Below are 16184 nucleotides of genomic sequence, written 5' to 3' on the forward strand. Positions count from 1 at the left end.
TATACAACACATTTAACTCTTCCTTCATGAAAATAATAACTATTTAATTCAATGCAAGTCGCTAAACAAAAAAACGCGCACATAACCTAAAAAGCTCAAAAGAAGTCGTGGAGGATATCGGCCTTCTATCGCCCTCTAGTGGCTCAACCAGAGCACAGCAACACACACAACGCAAACATCTAAAGCTGCTCTTTAACTGCCCGCTCCGTATTTTAGACAAACAGAACGTTAAAATTCAGTCCAGTTTTATTTGTACTGAACTCCACAGTGACACTGTCACAGAGTCTCATTATAGAAACAGGAAATATGGAAAAAATCAAAGGCCAGACCTAGCTTAAACTTCCAAAAATCCAGCAGGTGAGGTAAAAAAATCTCTCGTGGGAAGAAGAACTGCTCAAACAGTGGCAAGAAAAAAAACTCCCCAGTGGGTAGAAATCTCAGGAGGAGCTCTGAGATGCACAGTATAAGGGAGGAGTCCAACTTCCACTGGTAACTAAATCCTTTTTTTTTTTTTTTTAAAGAGACCTTCCTCTCCTCAGCTCTGCTGTGGCAAACATAAAGGCAAGCAGCCTCGTGACGGTTGTGCAATGAGCAGGTCTTCCCACAAGAAAATGCAAAGCTTGTGGCCAGGCTTCACCTTACTTCCTTATCTCATGACAAATCTGAACTGATTCCCATCCTCAGGGAAATCTGCCAGGCTGGATGTGGTCTTCATTGTGATGACTGAACACAGAGATTGAGCAGATACTGCGCTGTATGAGGAACATTCACCAGCAAAACCAAAAAACTAAAAGGCTTAACTGTGGAAAGGGATCATAATACACCATGCATTGCATCTGCCAGCCATTTGTAACTGTCTACTGCAGCAAGCGACCACAAAGCTTCAGTCCCTAACGTACAGATAAAAACCTCACAGATTAGGGACTAGACCCTGAAATGACAGACACTGCTGGAGGAAGACAAAAGAAGGTTAGAAAGTGTGATCAGCTGTGTGAACGCGGCTCAGTGTAATATGCTGATCTGACTGTTTGAATATCCTGAGATGTGAACGCGGGACACTTATCTTGCAGTGTGCACGGTTGTTTCTGATACGATACAGCCATAATATACAGCCAAATGGCATTATGGCCAAGTGTCCAATCGGCAGTTTGTTAGAGTTCAGAGGTCAAAATGGCCATTGGAACGAAAACCAATGTACACAGTGCTTCCCCAGGACTGAGTTTGTTAACCACTCTCCTAGAACACCTCTAACGCACATACAGTAAATTTATTTTTATGCTAAAGACATGAAAAAGAAATCAAAATATTATAGGAGAACATTTTACTTTCACCTAAGTGCTTTCGACCTGAAAATGCTCAGTACACATTGTTATAGAGGGCGTTTGGACAAGTGGAGCCTATCTGACATGGTCCAGGCCTTATCTAATGAACAGGGCAGGAGCTCATTTGCATATCGCTCAGGACCGCCTCCAGCTGGCTCTGGCCACGCCCACGGGCCAGTCCGATAAGCGGGGAGAGTTAGGGACGGCTGTGTGACTGCCCCAAGTCTGCGTCCCGCATAGGCTGTGTGAATCTGCGTTCTGCACAGCCTGTGCAACTCTGCGTCTGGCACAGGTTGTGCGTCTCTGCGTCCAGCACAGGCTGTGTGTCATCGGCGTCCAGCACAGGCTGTGTGAGACCCTGCGTCTGGCACAGGCTGTGTGATGCGATTGTGCACAGGCTGTGGGACTCTGTGTCCTGAACACTGTCTGAGATGACTCTACTTACGGCACAGGCTGCATGACTCTTACGGCACAGGTTGTGCGACTGCGTCCTGCGTAGGCTCTGCGACTCTGCGTCCTACACAGGCCCAAGCACCTGGAGGAGGAAGGCGAGGGGAGGCGGGGCCGCCTGCTCGGCTGAGAACTACCACAACAAGTTTTTCCGGGAACAGACAGTCAGACCGGCGCGACGCAGGAGATGGACGTTTGGCTACCGGAGTAAAAACTGCCTGACAGCGCACAGAGACGGAGGAGCAACTCAACGCCTGGACAGGTAACGTGACAGGTGTGCGATGTACTGCGTCTGACTCTCTGTGTGTCCCAGCATGGGGGGGGCAGGGGGGGGGCAGAGTTCAGGCGTATTCCAGTGTACTGGGGGGGGTCTAATGATGGCAGGTGCTATGGGAACATAACGTTCATCTAGTTATGTCTGTACGCCACCTGGAAAAAAAACCGAGCAGATATTGTGTTCTATTTGCTCAGCTGGCGGAGAGATCTTATTAATATGTACGAGAAAATGAGAAATGAGAAGAGTGAGGAGCAGCTCATTTCTCTGGGTGAGGCAAGCAGAAGCCAGATTAGCAGGAAATGAGAAATCCCCCCCCCATTCCCCCCTGCCCCCCTACCCCCCGCCCCTAGCAACCTGCTGGGATGAGACTCTTAATTGATAAGTACAACAACAGGAGCAGCCAACCCAGTTCAGCAAACCATAATCGACAGTGTCCACCTTCAGCAAAAACCAATCTAGCAGAGCTTCTGTGAATGGGGTGTTCTCACAGAATCATGCAGGGGGGAAAATGAGCGAACGCCATTCAGTATAGAGGGGCAGTTCAGTATAGAGGGGCAGTTCAGTGTAGAGGGGCAGCTCAGTATAAAGGGGCAGTTCATTATAGAGCGGCAGTTCAGTGTAGAGGGGCAGTTCAGTATAGAGGGGCAGTTCAGCACCGAGGGGCAGTTCAGTATAGAGGGGCAGTTCAGTGTAGATGGGTAGTTCAGTATAGAGGGGCAGTTCAGTATAGAGGGGCAGTTCAGTGCAGAGGGGCAGTTCAGTGTAGAGGGGCAGTTCAGTGTAGATGGGCAGTTCATTATAGAGGGACAGTTCAGTGTAGAGGGGTAGTTCAGTATAGAGGGGCAGTTTATTATAGAGGGGCAGTTCAGTGTAGATGGGTAGTTCAGTATAGAGGGGCAGTTGAGTAAAAAGGGGTAGTTCAGCATAGAGGGGCAGTTGAGTATAAAGGGGTAGTTCAGTATAGAGGGGTAGTTGAGTAAAAAGGGGTAGAAACCTACTGAATGTTTTGTGCAAAGCTTAAAGAAACAGACTGTATTTGCACTCCTGAGGTGATAACCCAACTTATTTGCATGCTCCCTGGGATTGCAACAGCAACAGCAGTGTGTTCCCAAACTGGGATCTGGGTACTGCAGAGATCTGGGACAGAATCCCAGGGATCCTCACTGAAGAAAATGGATATTATGTCTATATTGTCCTTTTATAAAGCACATTTTTGACATTCAGATAAAATGAGCCTGGTTTATATGTCCTTGGTAGCGCTGAGATAACTCCCATCATTAAATGTCATATTGTGTTCTCAATATCTACAGGTCTTAAATATTCATGATGTAATGACATTATGATTTGCATACGCTGCCTTGTACAAGTCTGTTTAATAGCTGGCCTGTTCTGTTTAACAGATACAGATATGCACTTATTGTACGTCACTTCAGATAAAAACGTCTGCCAAACAAATGTAATGTAATACAATACATAATATAATGCATTGTTGTACATAAAAGTTGTTGGATAAAGGTATCAGATATAACCCACTTGTTTTGGTCGGGGTAGAGGGTGGGAAATTTAGTGGGCATCAAGATAAAAGGTTTAGGACTCCCTGCTCGATAGTAAAGTATGTAAAAATCAAAATGCTATTGACGCCAAACCTGGGCCAAAAAAACACACAGGAAATATGCTTTAGCTCTGTTAGTAAACTTAGAAACTCCTGTAGAAACTTCCCTGAGGAATTTCAGTGAAAGGTTATCAGCCAAAATGCACAAAAATCAAGAATGTTTGTTTTCTGAACACTGTTAAAATGTTCACAGTACTGGTCATGTTGGTTTGTGGTGGACATTGACAGTACTGGTCATGCTGTTTTGTTGTGGATATTGACACTGCTGGTCACGTTGGTTTGTTGTGGAAGCTGACACTACTGGTCATTTTGGTTTGTGGTGGAAGCAGACACTGCTGGTCATGTTGGTTTGTTGTGGAGGTTGACACTACTGGTCATGTTGGTTTGTTGTGGAGGCAGACACTGCTGGTCATGTCAGTTTGTTGTGGAGGTTGACACTACTGGTCATGTTGGTTTGTTGTGGAAGCTGACACTGCTGGTCACTACTGGTCATGTTGGTTTGTGGTGGACATTGACACTACTGCTCATGTTGGTGTGTCACCCTTGGTTTGGATTGCAGGGCGGAAACATGAACTTCCCCACCACCCTGGAGCTGTCCATCGGGGACATCCGCATGCCGTTCTCCGATGACATCAAGTACAGCATCCTGGGGATTTCTGTCCTCCTATTGGCTGTGGCCTTAGGTATACTGGCGTGGCAGGTGTACCGGTACTGCACACAGAAACCCAGATGGCTGAAGCAGTGTAAGTCCTCCGCGTTTCTGTTACATTTACGCAAAAGCAAACTGCCTCCGTCTGCCCTGCGGTCACAACAAGCCCCTGAAGGTGCCCCACGAAGATTCGTTATTTACCCTCAAACACGTCCACCGTGCGGGAGGCCGAGGAGGAGGAGGAGGAGAAGGATGTTCCACTTCCTGTTCACCCACACCTTCCCACCTGTAGACAGAAGAGAAAGGCTGGGTTTTAACACTTCATAAATGCACCCTTCCATCCTTCCTGCTTTGTCCATCGTCACCTTGCGATCTGGAAGCAGTTATAACAGGCTGCCATTACAGGGAACAGTCAAACTGTTTTATAAACGAAGAAAGGAAGCACAATGCATCCTCCTTAGGACACAAGGATGCATACTTTTCGGGGCTCTGTGTGACTACAAGTCCCACAATGCTTTGCTTTGAACCAGCAGCTGAATGTTGAAGCATAAGTTTAACTCAGAAGGGAATGAATGAAGGAGGGATATCACTTGAAGATGCAAATGAAAACGACAGGTCACAAAGAGCTGCACTGTACAGCGAGATAACATGAGCAAAAGGCTTATAGCGACAGTAAGACAATCGCAAATAAGCAGCTAAATAACAAGATGACATTTATATTATATAAAATCAAGCCATTTAAATATTGCCTACATGCTGTAATTGTTATAAAAAAACTATTTATGATACAAAGCAGCTGAAAATTAAGGGGAAAGAGCATGTGCCGGGAGATTCAGGGTCACTCCTGAATGATGTCACCACAAAAGGACGCTAGAGCGAACAAGCGTGTCCGTATTCTCATGAAAACTTCCCCCTGCCCTTGTTTACTCTCCTATCTTGTTTCTGTCGTCAAATAGCATGTTCTATGCAAAGAATACAAAGCTGACAAACGCATTGCAATAGGCTTTAGCAAAACGCAGTAGCGAGCAAAACGTTCCGGAATAATATGACCCTACTTAATCGACACCCATTACTAAACCTTTTGTCATTTTACTTCACTTGCTGACCCAAACTGTAAAAATCTTAAACTTGACAAATTACTTTCAGTTCCTGACTTCAAACATGTAATCCATGGCTCTGTGACTGAAACATGCTCCTGTTTTTAACCTCTGCTCTGCTTTTAATTACTGTTACAGTGCTATCTCTTTCTCCATTTGATGGTTGTAACTTGTTTGTCTACTGTCTCATGTAGCTGTAACTTTGTGTTTTATATCAGGTCCCCCCTTGCAAAAGAGATTTCGATTTCAATGGGGTTTTTCCTGGATAAACAAAGGTTAAATAAAATACATTTAAAAAATAAAGAATGTATGAGCTACTGAATTTAACATTTAATTAAATTTTGAATGCTTTTTTTCAGGGAACAGCTTGCTGAGCAGAGAGGACGGGTCTACGCAGGAAGCGGTCTACGGTTCGAACGTCCAGAGGCCCGAGGCGAAATCGAAGCCCCAAGCGGTGAGGCTCGTTCCTATTCGGCCTTTCCTCCCATGTGACCTTCTCAGGGGCGCGCGATTGGGTCACCCATCGCCCCGCTTTAGGAGCAGGGCGAGTTCGTCGCCTCCGTCACGGTTCGAGCGCCGAAGAGCAGGAGCGCAGACGCACACGGATATTTGATCAGCAGGAAGGAGCAGCTCCTTGTGGTTTTCGGGCACGGCTGTGGGAGTGTTGACTGAGTGGGAACGCACATCATGTGCTTCTTTTCCCGGTCAAACTGGGTTTCTGACCAGCGAAACCTTCAGAGCACACATGCGTAAACACACACACACAGCCCACACACATGAACACACACAAATATGCCCCCACACACACACACACACACACAATGCGCAAACACACATACATATAATGCGCATACACACACACACACACATACATTCACACACAAACACACACACACACACACACAAAGCTAATCCCCCACTCTGGCTGCTGCTCTACAGGTGGAGAACCTGCTTGAAGACACCTCTAGGCCCAGCCAACACCCATCCCCTGAAGACTCTGGTGGGGTTGGTGGCCTCCTCACCCCTGAAGACTCTGACAGTGTTACCGGTCCCCCCTCCCCTGAAGACTCTGACAGGTTTAGGGGTCTCCCCTCCCCTGAAAATTCGGGCGGGGTTGGCGATCCCCCCTCCCCCTGTTCGCCCCAGGAGGTGGAGCAGCCCCAGGCCCAGGGCTCCCTGTGCTTCTCCCTCCAGTACGACCAGCTCCAGGCCCGGCTGCAGCTGACGGTGCTGGGGGCCCGGGCCCTCGGGGGGAGCGGCTCCAGCGGGAGCATGGACCCCCTGGTCAGGGTGCGGCTCCTGTGGGCGGGGCCCAAGGACACGCCCACCTCGCCCCCCTTGCACTGCGTGCTGCGGGAGTGGCAGACGCGCGCGGTGACGGACAGCTCTAACCCCGCCTTCGGGGACCAGTTCTCCTGCTCGCTGCCGGAGCGCGACCTCCCGCACGTCACCGTCCGGCTGGAGGTATGGCGCCCTCTACTGGCCGCTCAAAGCGCCGCATTTTCTGCTACAGTTTCACCAACTTAATTTGGGAGCACGGCACACATCAGCTGAGGTGGAGAGGAGGGTGTGTTGGATATTTGTCTTGTTGTCATGCCGACAGCAAACAATAATATTTGGAAGGAGAGGAGCACTTTAATCCGAATAGGAACAATTCCACTTACAGTCTTGGAAAAGCAGACTCAGGAGACACAGATTAATGGTTTGTCCAAAAACTCAGTGTTTTCTAATTACTGAACACAGCGTTTAATTCAGACAGCACAATCTGAATTATCTGTATTTACAGGCATTTTCATGTTTTTACACCCTCCATTTTAGCTGCTCACTAAATTAATAAGGAGACTCCGCTTGGTAGCTCATTGAAATAACAGCACTATCGTCATTTTCCAGGGTTTCTCAACAGCTTGAATATCTTGAGCTTCTGTTGCTTTGTTTTAAGAGATAATGTAGAATCCGGTTCATACATTCCTGTTAAAGGAGGCACACAGCAAGTGCTTATAAAATCCTACCCTCTGAATTATACAAAAATAAATTAGGCTAAATTAAAATATAAATATAAAAATCATTAAGGTATTGTAATACATAAAAATACATATGGATGAATTATAGACCTCTTTCAGACATCGCAATATGTACATTCTTTAATGCACTGTTCTGAAATACATTTATTATTATTTTTACTCGAAACAGTTTGGGAGAGCTTTTACTCAAAGCCCTCCCCAACTGAGACAGAACACGTGTGTTACTGTGCGCCCCCAAACTGAGGCTGGACTGCAGTGGGAGATAAATATGTACTGGAATTTTAAAAATAATAAATATTACCCATGTTCCCCTGCAGGTGAGAGACTTCAATAAGCATTCCAGGCATGAAATTCTGGGAGAAGTTAGAGCTCATTTGGGCGGCCTGGACCTGTCCTACCCCCTGGAGATCCAAGAGGACTTACAGCCAGCTAAGAAGGTAGGAGATCTGGCCTTCAAGGAACTTCTTCATGCGGTGCATTTGTGCATGCACATGGTGCATCCTGCTCTTGGTGTCCTGTGCGTGGTCTCGGAGTCACGTTGATTCTCGGGGTCAGGGGTACTGCATTAATATTCCACACGCCCACAAAAACAGCACAATTATGGAATATCTCAGTCTACGCACAACCTGACCCAAATTTTGGCCCAAAAGTGTCTGACTTACTAAAAAAAAAAAAAAAAAAAAAAAAAAAAAAAAAACAGACCCCACAGCCTGGCTGTTGTAAGGAGGAATAAACCTGTACTCAGACAGGACAGTCACAGGGGAATACAAAACGGATGATGTCATTATAATTAATTCAGAACTGTCCGCAGAGTAAACACCTCAAATGTACGAGCGCAATCTTCAACAGGGGCGTTTCTCGATCCTCGATTCGCAGCGTCTATTATCTAGGTCATCCTTACTGCAGTAATTCCTGTGCATTAAATATTAAAAAGTAGAAAAAAGTGTTCCTAGAATGTACTTTTAGCAATTTTAGCCACTTAATAAGCTTGTAACGGATGTCCCTCTATATGAAGCTTTTTTACTGTGATCCAGTCTATAGCTAAACCAGCATTCCGGTGCATTCTGCCAACAACCGACTGGTCTTGCCAAGAAAACTTAAATATGCCACAGCCCTGTAGGAATGAACTTTCCCACTCCCGTTCTGAGCTAAACCCACACAAACAGGCGGTTTTTTTGGTCAGTGATGTCGATGTACAGTTTGCTGGATGATTGGATCCTGTGTTCTCTGCAGGATCAGGTAGGAGAGGTGCTCCTGTCTCTGAAATACCTGCCAACCTCTCAGAGGCTGGAGGTGGGACTCCTGAAGGTCAGAACACTCTCACAGTCCCCAAACAAGCACAGAGGTAAGGCCAGAGCCTATTCTATTTCTCGGTGATGAATTAGTTATCATTATTTCACAGGCAGGACCTGAACTGGACATGATTTCATTTCACGTAAAACACAACACATGAGAGAGAACAATGACCAGAGCTTACAGATGTGAAGGGGCAAGCATTTACAATCTACGGGTTTAACTCCTGTCCTGGAGGGGGCAGTATTTGCAGGTTTAACTCCAGTCCTGGAGGGCCGCAGCGTCGGCAGGTTTAACTCCAGTCCTGGAGGGCCGCAGTGTCTGCAGGTTTAACTCCAGTCCTGGAGAGCTGCAGCGTCTGCAGGTTTAACTCCAGTCCTGGAGGGCCGCAGTGACTGCTGGTTTAACTCCAGCCCCGGAGAGCCGCAGCGTCTGCTGGTTTAACTCCAGTCCTGGACAGCCGCAGCGTCTGCAGGTTTAACTCCAGTCCTGGAGGTCTGCAGTGTCTGCTGGTTTAACTCCAGTCCTAGAGGGCCGCAGTGACTGCTGGTTTAACTTCTGTCCTGGAGGGCCGCAGTGTCTGCAGGTTTAACTCCAGTCTTCGAGGGCCGCAGTGTCTGCAGGTTTAACTTCAGTCCTGGAGGGCCACAGTGTCTGCAGGTTTAACTCCAGTCCTGGAGAGCCGCAGTGACTGCAGGTTTAACTCCAGTCCTGGAGGGCAGCAGTATCTGCTGGTTTAACTCCAGTCCTGGAGGTTTGCAGTGTCTGCAGGTTTAACTCCAGTCCTGGAAGTCTGCAGTGTCTGCAGGTTCAACTCCAGTCCTGGAGGAGCACAGCGCCTGCAGGTTTAACTCCAGTCCTGGAGGGCTGCAGCGTCTGCAGGTTTAACTCCAGTCCTGGAGGAGCTGCAGCGTCTGCAGGTTTAACTCCAGTCCTGGAGGGCCGCAGCGTCTGCAGGTTTAACTCCAGTCCTGGAGGGCCGCAGTGTCTGCAGGTTTTCGGTGGGTATCAACACCTAAATTGTAAATTTTACTAATTTATTGGCTAAACAGTCCACACACCTGGTTTCCAAACCCAACATTGCCCGCTGATTTAAAGGAAACCACACCGCTGCTCTTCAGGACCGGGATTGGTGCATTCCTGGAGTAATGCCACAGTATGATCACTGCAGGCCGGCGGATGTGACGTTACCTGTTCCAAGGCTGACATTACCTGGTCTGTCTTCCGTTGCAGCTCTGTACGCTCGCACATCCGTCGTCTGCAACAGGTGCAACCTCCGGCACCAGAAGACGACCCACAAGACCAGGTGGGAGATGACGGTCTTCAACGAGGTCATGACCTTTGCCCTGCCCGGCCCCCAAGTCACCGAGTGCTCCATTGTGGTCTCCGTGTACGAGGTGGGCGGGGGCAAGAGGTCATCCAAGCGCCTGATTGGCCAGGCCAGCCTAAAGAAGGGGAAGAGGGCAGAGGATGAGCACTGGAGCCTGATGACGCATTCGCTCCGCCAGCCAATCGCTAAGTGGCACCTGCTGCTCATTTGAAGCCTCAGCCAATGGGAGCACAAGGCATAACCTGCACTGACTGGGCAGGTCTGGCTCACCTGTGTCCATTGGGGGACCCATGCTACTGTGTACTGGTGCAACAGCCAATCAGAGCACAGCAGCTGCATTCAGATTTAAGAAGTGTGCAGGTGTCCACAGCAAAACTGTCTAAACTGGCTGCTGATTGGTCAGGTGCAGAATCATGTCCAAGCCTCAATAATTCTGGACACATTCATTTTGGCTCTGGTCACTCCCATTTCTCTTCCTCTCACCACCCATTGGTAGTCCTGCCTGCCAATCACCCTACAAGACCAAGGCGGATTTGCAGTTCTGACACTCACTGCTGCCTGAAGACCGGATTGGTCAAAACGCATCGCTGCAAATTGCATTGGGGGAGGCAAACTTAGTCCACACCAGGGGGTTAGGAGCAAACATAGTCCACACCCATCCTGTCTACACTGTTTCCCTGTTCTACTGCAGTCATTGAAAACATGTGTACAAGCACTTCCATGTTTCAAATGTATTTTTTAACAATGAAGGTTTGGCATTTTGCCATTTATTTTGTCTTCAAATTCACGGTTTACTTTCAGCAAAACAAATTCCTTACAGGAATTAGGACCCCGGTGCCGGAGGGCTGGTGTACATGCAGGTTTTGGTTTCCACCGATTACCCTGATTTAACGAGCTAATTGGCTGTATTCACCAACGCTGGTTCACTCAAAGACTAGACCACAGAACTGTCTTTGGTTGTCATTCACGCTCTTACCAAGAAATGTAGTTGGAAATGTCAGATGGCGTGAATGTCGGGGCTGATAAAATAAATAAGGCCAGAAGTTGGCATAAAAACCAGAAACAGATACAATCTTTTTTTTCCCCACCTCTGTTTAAGGATATACACAAGAGCACAAAAACATTACATCAACATTTCAAACAGAGACGAGACTTAGAGGAACATCTGGTTGCAATCTGTTACAGGTATGGTGACTGTGTGGGCTTTATACGTTGGCCAATTACAGACCATCCTGCAATACATTACCATGACGACCAAAACTTGTGGGACCAATGAAATGCCCAGCAAACATTTCCCAAGAAGCGCTGCAAAATCTTAGCAAACCATTCAGGGCAAACTTCCTGTTCAACAGAGAAAATGTTTGAAATGAAACAGAATATCCTGTCAACTCAATAGGCCCCTTGCTCTGAAAAGCTTGAAACATTTTTCTTATCTTAAATGCAGATATAAGCTTACAATACATGGGGATGAGTGAAACCAGTGGAAATGTACTGGACAATAGAGACATTTTCCATTTCTATCTCTGACCTGAATTCACGCAGTTTCATGAAATAACCAAGAGAGTAAAATGGCTGCAAATCAACCACATGAATAAAATGGGGGGAAGGCAGGGATGAACTATGGGTAGGAAATTTAGTTTTTCCATAACATAGTCAATTGCTCCTCATTGGCATAAATTATAAAACATGTTACACATGCCGTTTAAACAGAGGCAGAGTCAGACATTTCAGAACTTTCTATAACCCTGGTAAGCCGCGATATGTAATAATGCAATGTTCATATCAGCTTAAAACAGACAGCAGCAGCAGGCTTGCTGGGTGTGTACCGTACGCTTCTGTGTGTTTACTACATGATCTAGCCACTATTGTACGCCTTCAACAACACCAACGGCACAAGTATACCACGCGCCGGCAGAGGGCGCTCATACATAACGAATAAACTCCCAACGGCCCACTGCACTCTGTCAAGACCATAAACCGTATAAGACCGTCAAAAAAAAAAACCATAATGGGTAGAACGGATAAGTAAACCTAAACATATTCCGACGGCTGCCTACCAGACATCGACAAGTAAACTCAGTTCAATTTATAATGAGATTTGTTGTGATATTACTTCTCAGTGTCTATACCTGTTGGAGATCAACGTGCAGGTCCATCAGTATATGAGGTGGTGGTTTTTTTACTTGTTCATAATAGACTGCGGGCTTCAGCAGACTCACACCAATATTTGCTTGTGGATAATATACCAAAGATGATTATAAATGACCATTTTCTTTCTTGTGCACTGATGAATATGGCGAAAACACTAATTATACATTTCACCAGCAGATGGCGATAGAATATACGAAAAAATCGAAGGTGCGTCTGGATACGTTAGGTGGGTACGCTAATGGCACAGGTCTTGTACCTTGGTCACGTCTCCGGTCTCCCCATTATATTTTGTCAGTGAAGTAATAATTAAATCCTGCGAACATCACATCCTTCAAAGTACCAGAAAAAACATGGCGGGGAAAAGCTTCGTGAAATAGCAATTATGTAGCCTACTAATCATATATTGTTAATGTCAAGCAAGTGAAATATTTCAGTATTTACAGGATTCTCATTACTAGCTACTCAGAAGTGCGGAAACGTTTCAGGGCGGGAAATTATATGAACAGTAATTATATAAATAAAAACAACAGCGTATTATTATTATTGTTGTTATTATTATTATTATTATTATCATTCCCAACGAGTACATGTGTTTTATATGTAGTAGGAAACCGGAACATCGCCATCATCATACACATTTCTCTATGAGTATTACGTAACATTACACAGGGGGACCCAGCCAAGATTTGTCAGAGGACGAGCCGGAATGAGAGCTTGTCCCCGATAACTCAGCTACAGCTGTTCGCCGAATGTTTTCTAGCATCTGGTATATCAACGGTCTCTCAAGGTCTTTTCGTCTGAAGGCCCGGACACAAGATTAGGCAACCAGTGGGTGGTGTAATAGAATGAAAACAGGTCTTGGCTGCGGGAGGGGAGGGTGCAGAGCAACGCTTTTTTTTTTTTTTTTAGAAGTCAAAATAAATTTCGGAGGTCATTCTTCCAGCCCTCCACCAGTGTCCCACGGGCTTCTTGTGACATAATGGACATATTCTGCGGCGGTCTGGATGGAATCTGACGCGATTCCGAAAGCAGGTCCGGAGATCTCCCCACTCTGCCCACCTCAGGGTTGACGTAATCGGGGAGAGGGAGTGGCGCGTGGAAGGACGCAGAACGGGTTGTTATGTGTCCACAGTGTGAAGTCATCACGTTTCCGGAACTGATGGCTGTTTTGACGGGTGAGGTTTGTAAGCATCTCAGTTGCGCTCAGATCTCCGGGTTTCAGCGCTTGCGTGCCCGTGGCCTGTAGTACTCATTCCCACCAGACGAGGGTGATGAATCACTGTTCACTCTACAAGCTATCTTCGGATTTTGGCCTATGGTAGAATCAGATAGTTGTAAATGTTGTAATTTATCCCCATAAATATATACTTTGTGCAGATGTCTTAGATCAAACCCTCATTGCCGTATTTGTGTACGTTTTCACATATTTTAGGCCTAATACAAACCCATTATTTACAAACAGGGGGAGACCATATCAAGATCTGAGGCCAAGGTTTGCGCCCTTTTAGCTTGCTAGGGCTTATCTTACCCGGTTTCGATCCATGCGTGAGGGGGTCCACTTGCGCTGCGCTTCAAGTGCCTGTTTCGTCTTCTTAAACCACGGAAGGACATTTAGACAAGGCATAGGCTACTGCAGCGATTCTTAATGTTCAATCGCTGTAAAACTCAGAGGACGGTTGCCAGCGAATTAAAGCAAGTGCAGACAGCTGTGCCAAAGAGCTGGCACCTCCTTGGACGTTGGAAGACGTGAGCAGACGTCTTGTTGTCAGAGTGAGGGCGGCTATGTTGGGCTTGGCGGAAGCATAATAGAATGTACAACCACAGACAAGCTTCGATCCCGTTTAAACCCATGATAAATAAACATTACAGGCTCTGTCTGAACCCCATTCCTATGCAGTGCACATACATCTCAATAGGTTATAGGCATTTAATACATTTTTATTTTTTTATTTTAGTTTTTTATTTATTTATTTTTACATTTGAACAAAACAATCAAATAATTCTCTGTTGCCTATGTCCTTGGCTGGCTCATGCTTCTTTTATTTTAATTTGACTATACATTTAAAACGTTTAACACTTTCAGTTGAACGATCAGATAAAATTCAATTGTCCTGGTTGAACACAGTATCTAGCAGATGCCCTTATCTATAAAGAAATTGGCTTCAGTTTTCGACATAGTAGCCACTTCTACAGCTGGAAATTTACAGAAGTAATTCGGGGTTAGTATCTTGTTCAAGGGTCTAATTACAGTGCCGGTGACATACTGTACACCTGTGCTAGCTTGTCACTCATGAGTAAGTGCACATTCATCAAACTGTATAATATTACTGTATAATATCAGAGACTCATCTAAACTAGCCAATCCTTGTGTCTTACTGTGTGGCGCAAAACCTTTCGATTGGGGGTGGGGGTCACCGAAGAGCAGGGGGTGTTCAGTCATGTCTGAGAAGATCTGTTGGGGGAGCAGGATTTATCTGTCAGCCTAGCACTACAAAGACACCCAACTCAAATATTCTTTAAGGACAATGGGTTCGTGCGAAAGGTTCGAGGACGCGACAAATATTTCAACCACTTTGTCTGTTCGACAGCAAGTTCGCACGCTCACAGCTCGTGACTTTTTAAACGCTGCGTAGGAGGTGGGTGTGTCGTGGGGGGGGGGGGGGGGGGGGGGGGGTCATCGTACCTGTAATGCTCTACACTTGAATTTTCATCTCTGTTCCATTTTTATGTTTTACGTCGCTCACTTAACTTTTTGGGGTTCTTGAAGGACATCTCCCTGGACACCCCTGTGCAAAAGGTGCTGCGTATCCTGTGCAAATGTAAACAACACCAGAAAGAAACATGGCGGGCAATTTACCAAGTCCCTGCCATGGGTCCAATCACAAGCCAACATCAATTCTGACAGTAACCAAGTGGACTGCTCCGAGCAAGCAGGCGTGTTTTTTTCCCCTTTAAAAACATGATATGGTTTTGTCCCAATATGCAAAGTTAATAGTTGGCTTGTCAACAGCCACTTGACAGGCATGATATTCAGATTTCTCAGAAAGCAACGTCTGTTAGAGGATAGTCGAAGCTAACCCTGTTCCTGGAAATCCGCCGTCCTGTCGGTTTTCATTCCAATCCCAACAAAGCCACACCTCGTTCAGCAGCTAGCGATCTCAGTGAGCTGCAAATTAGCAGACTCAGGTGTGCCAAGTTAGAATTGAAAAGAAAACCTACAGGATGGCTGATTTAGTTTAGTTTAGTTTAGTTAGTGTGGTTTCCTTAGGCAATCACACTACTATTATCTCACATATTATTAATGTGGTTGCCTTAGGCAATCACACTACTATTATTCCACATTATTATTAGTGTGGTTGCCTTAGGCAATCACACTACTATTATCCCACATATTATTAGTGTGGTTGCCTTTGGCAAAATTACAAATTAAAACGCTGTCAGCTAGGTATATCAGCAAACACATGGTTTGGGCATGCCAGACGTCGTCAATAATAATAGTATTTCACACGATAATAGGCAAATTCATTGACGACGTTTCGTTAGGTGCAGCGTCTTTGAATGCTAGTGCTAACAGAGTGAATGCATTCAATGCGATGACGAGAACTTTCGGTTGACCTAAAACCGATATTCCAAAACCAAAATAAAACGTGTTATACATGGTTAGAAAGCTTATACTCTCACCTACTGAATGAATGAATTCTCAATCACGCTGTAGTAAAAACTGTAGTAAAAAGGGCAACAACGCCGTCAACAAAACGTGTGCAGCAACTTCTGGTCCGGTCTTACTCCAGAAAAAGACGTCAGCTTGTAATACCACACATGTTGCTTTGGGTGTTCTCAAACTTTGTAGTACAAACTGGCTTGATCTACACTTCATCGATCCAACAGGTGATAGAATAAGCTTTCTAACTATGTATAATATGTCAAATTTTAATTTTGTAACACCGTTTAATATCCCAGCGCATTGGAAACTTTATTAGAG

General features: G+C 45.9%; 1 protein-coding gene and 1 long non-coding RNA gene across 3 annotated transcripts; one reads left to right on the forward strand and one right to left on the reverse strand.

The window, feature by feature from the left end:
- Positions 1-1723: 1723 nt before the first annotated feature.
- syt19 (synaptotagmin XIX) lies at positions 1724-11113 on the forward strand. 2 transcript variants are annotated; one of them, XM_035395249.1, is made up of 7 exons: positions 1724-2034; positions 4221-4404; positions 5767-5861; positions 6347-6871; positions 7746-7865; positions 8662-8773; positions 9955-11113. In XM_035395249.1, exons 2-7 carry the CDS (start codon positions 4230-4232, stop codon positions 10260-10262), a joined length of 1335 nt encoding a protein of 444 aa, XP_035251140.1. In that variant the 5' UTR covers positions 1724-2034; positions 4221-4229; the 3' UTR covers positions 10263-11113. The 2 variants fall into 2 exon arrangements, with proteins under 2 accessions (XP_035251140.1, XP_035251139.1); XM_035395248.1 differs by lacking the exon at positions 1724-2034 and having other exon boundaries at positions 3413-4404.
- Positions 11114-12303: 1190 nt separating this feature from the next.
- LOC118214944 lies at positions 12304-13986 on the reverse strand. The gene is made up of 2 exons (XR_004762728.1): positions 13731-13986; positions 12304-13515 (listed from the first exon to the last, which is right to left on the reverse strand). It is a non-coding gene; the product is annotated as an uncharacterized LOC118214944 (long non-coding RNA).
- Between the last annotated feature and the right edge of the window lie 2198 nt (positions 13987-16184).

The sequence above is a fragment of the Anguilla anguilla genome, chromosome 16 (genome assembly GCF_013347855.1).
Source record: "Anguilla anguilla isolate fAngAng1 chromosome 16, fAngAng1.pri, whole genome shotgun sequence".
In the NCBI taxonomy this organism is placed as follows: Eukaryota; Metazoa; Chordata; class Actinopteri; order Anguilliformes; family Anguillidae; genus Anguilla; species Anguilla anguilla.

Bases quoted from the DNA above. Each gene is read 5' to 3' on its own strand.
- syt19 (XM_035395248.1), top strand. From the start codon at position 4,038: ATGTTGGTTTGTTGTGGAGGCAGACACTGCTGGTCATGTCAGTTTGTT. The intron at 4,405-5,766 runs GTAAGTCCTCCG...GCTTTTTTTCAG, and splicing joins ACCCAGATGGCTGAAGCAGT to GGAACAGCTTGCTGAGCAGA. The intron at 6,872-7,745 runs GTATGGCGCCCT...GTTCCCCTGCAG, and splicing joins ACGTCACCGTCCGGCTGGAG to GTGAGAGACTTCAATAAGCA.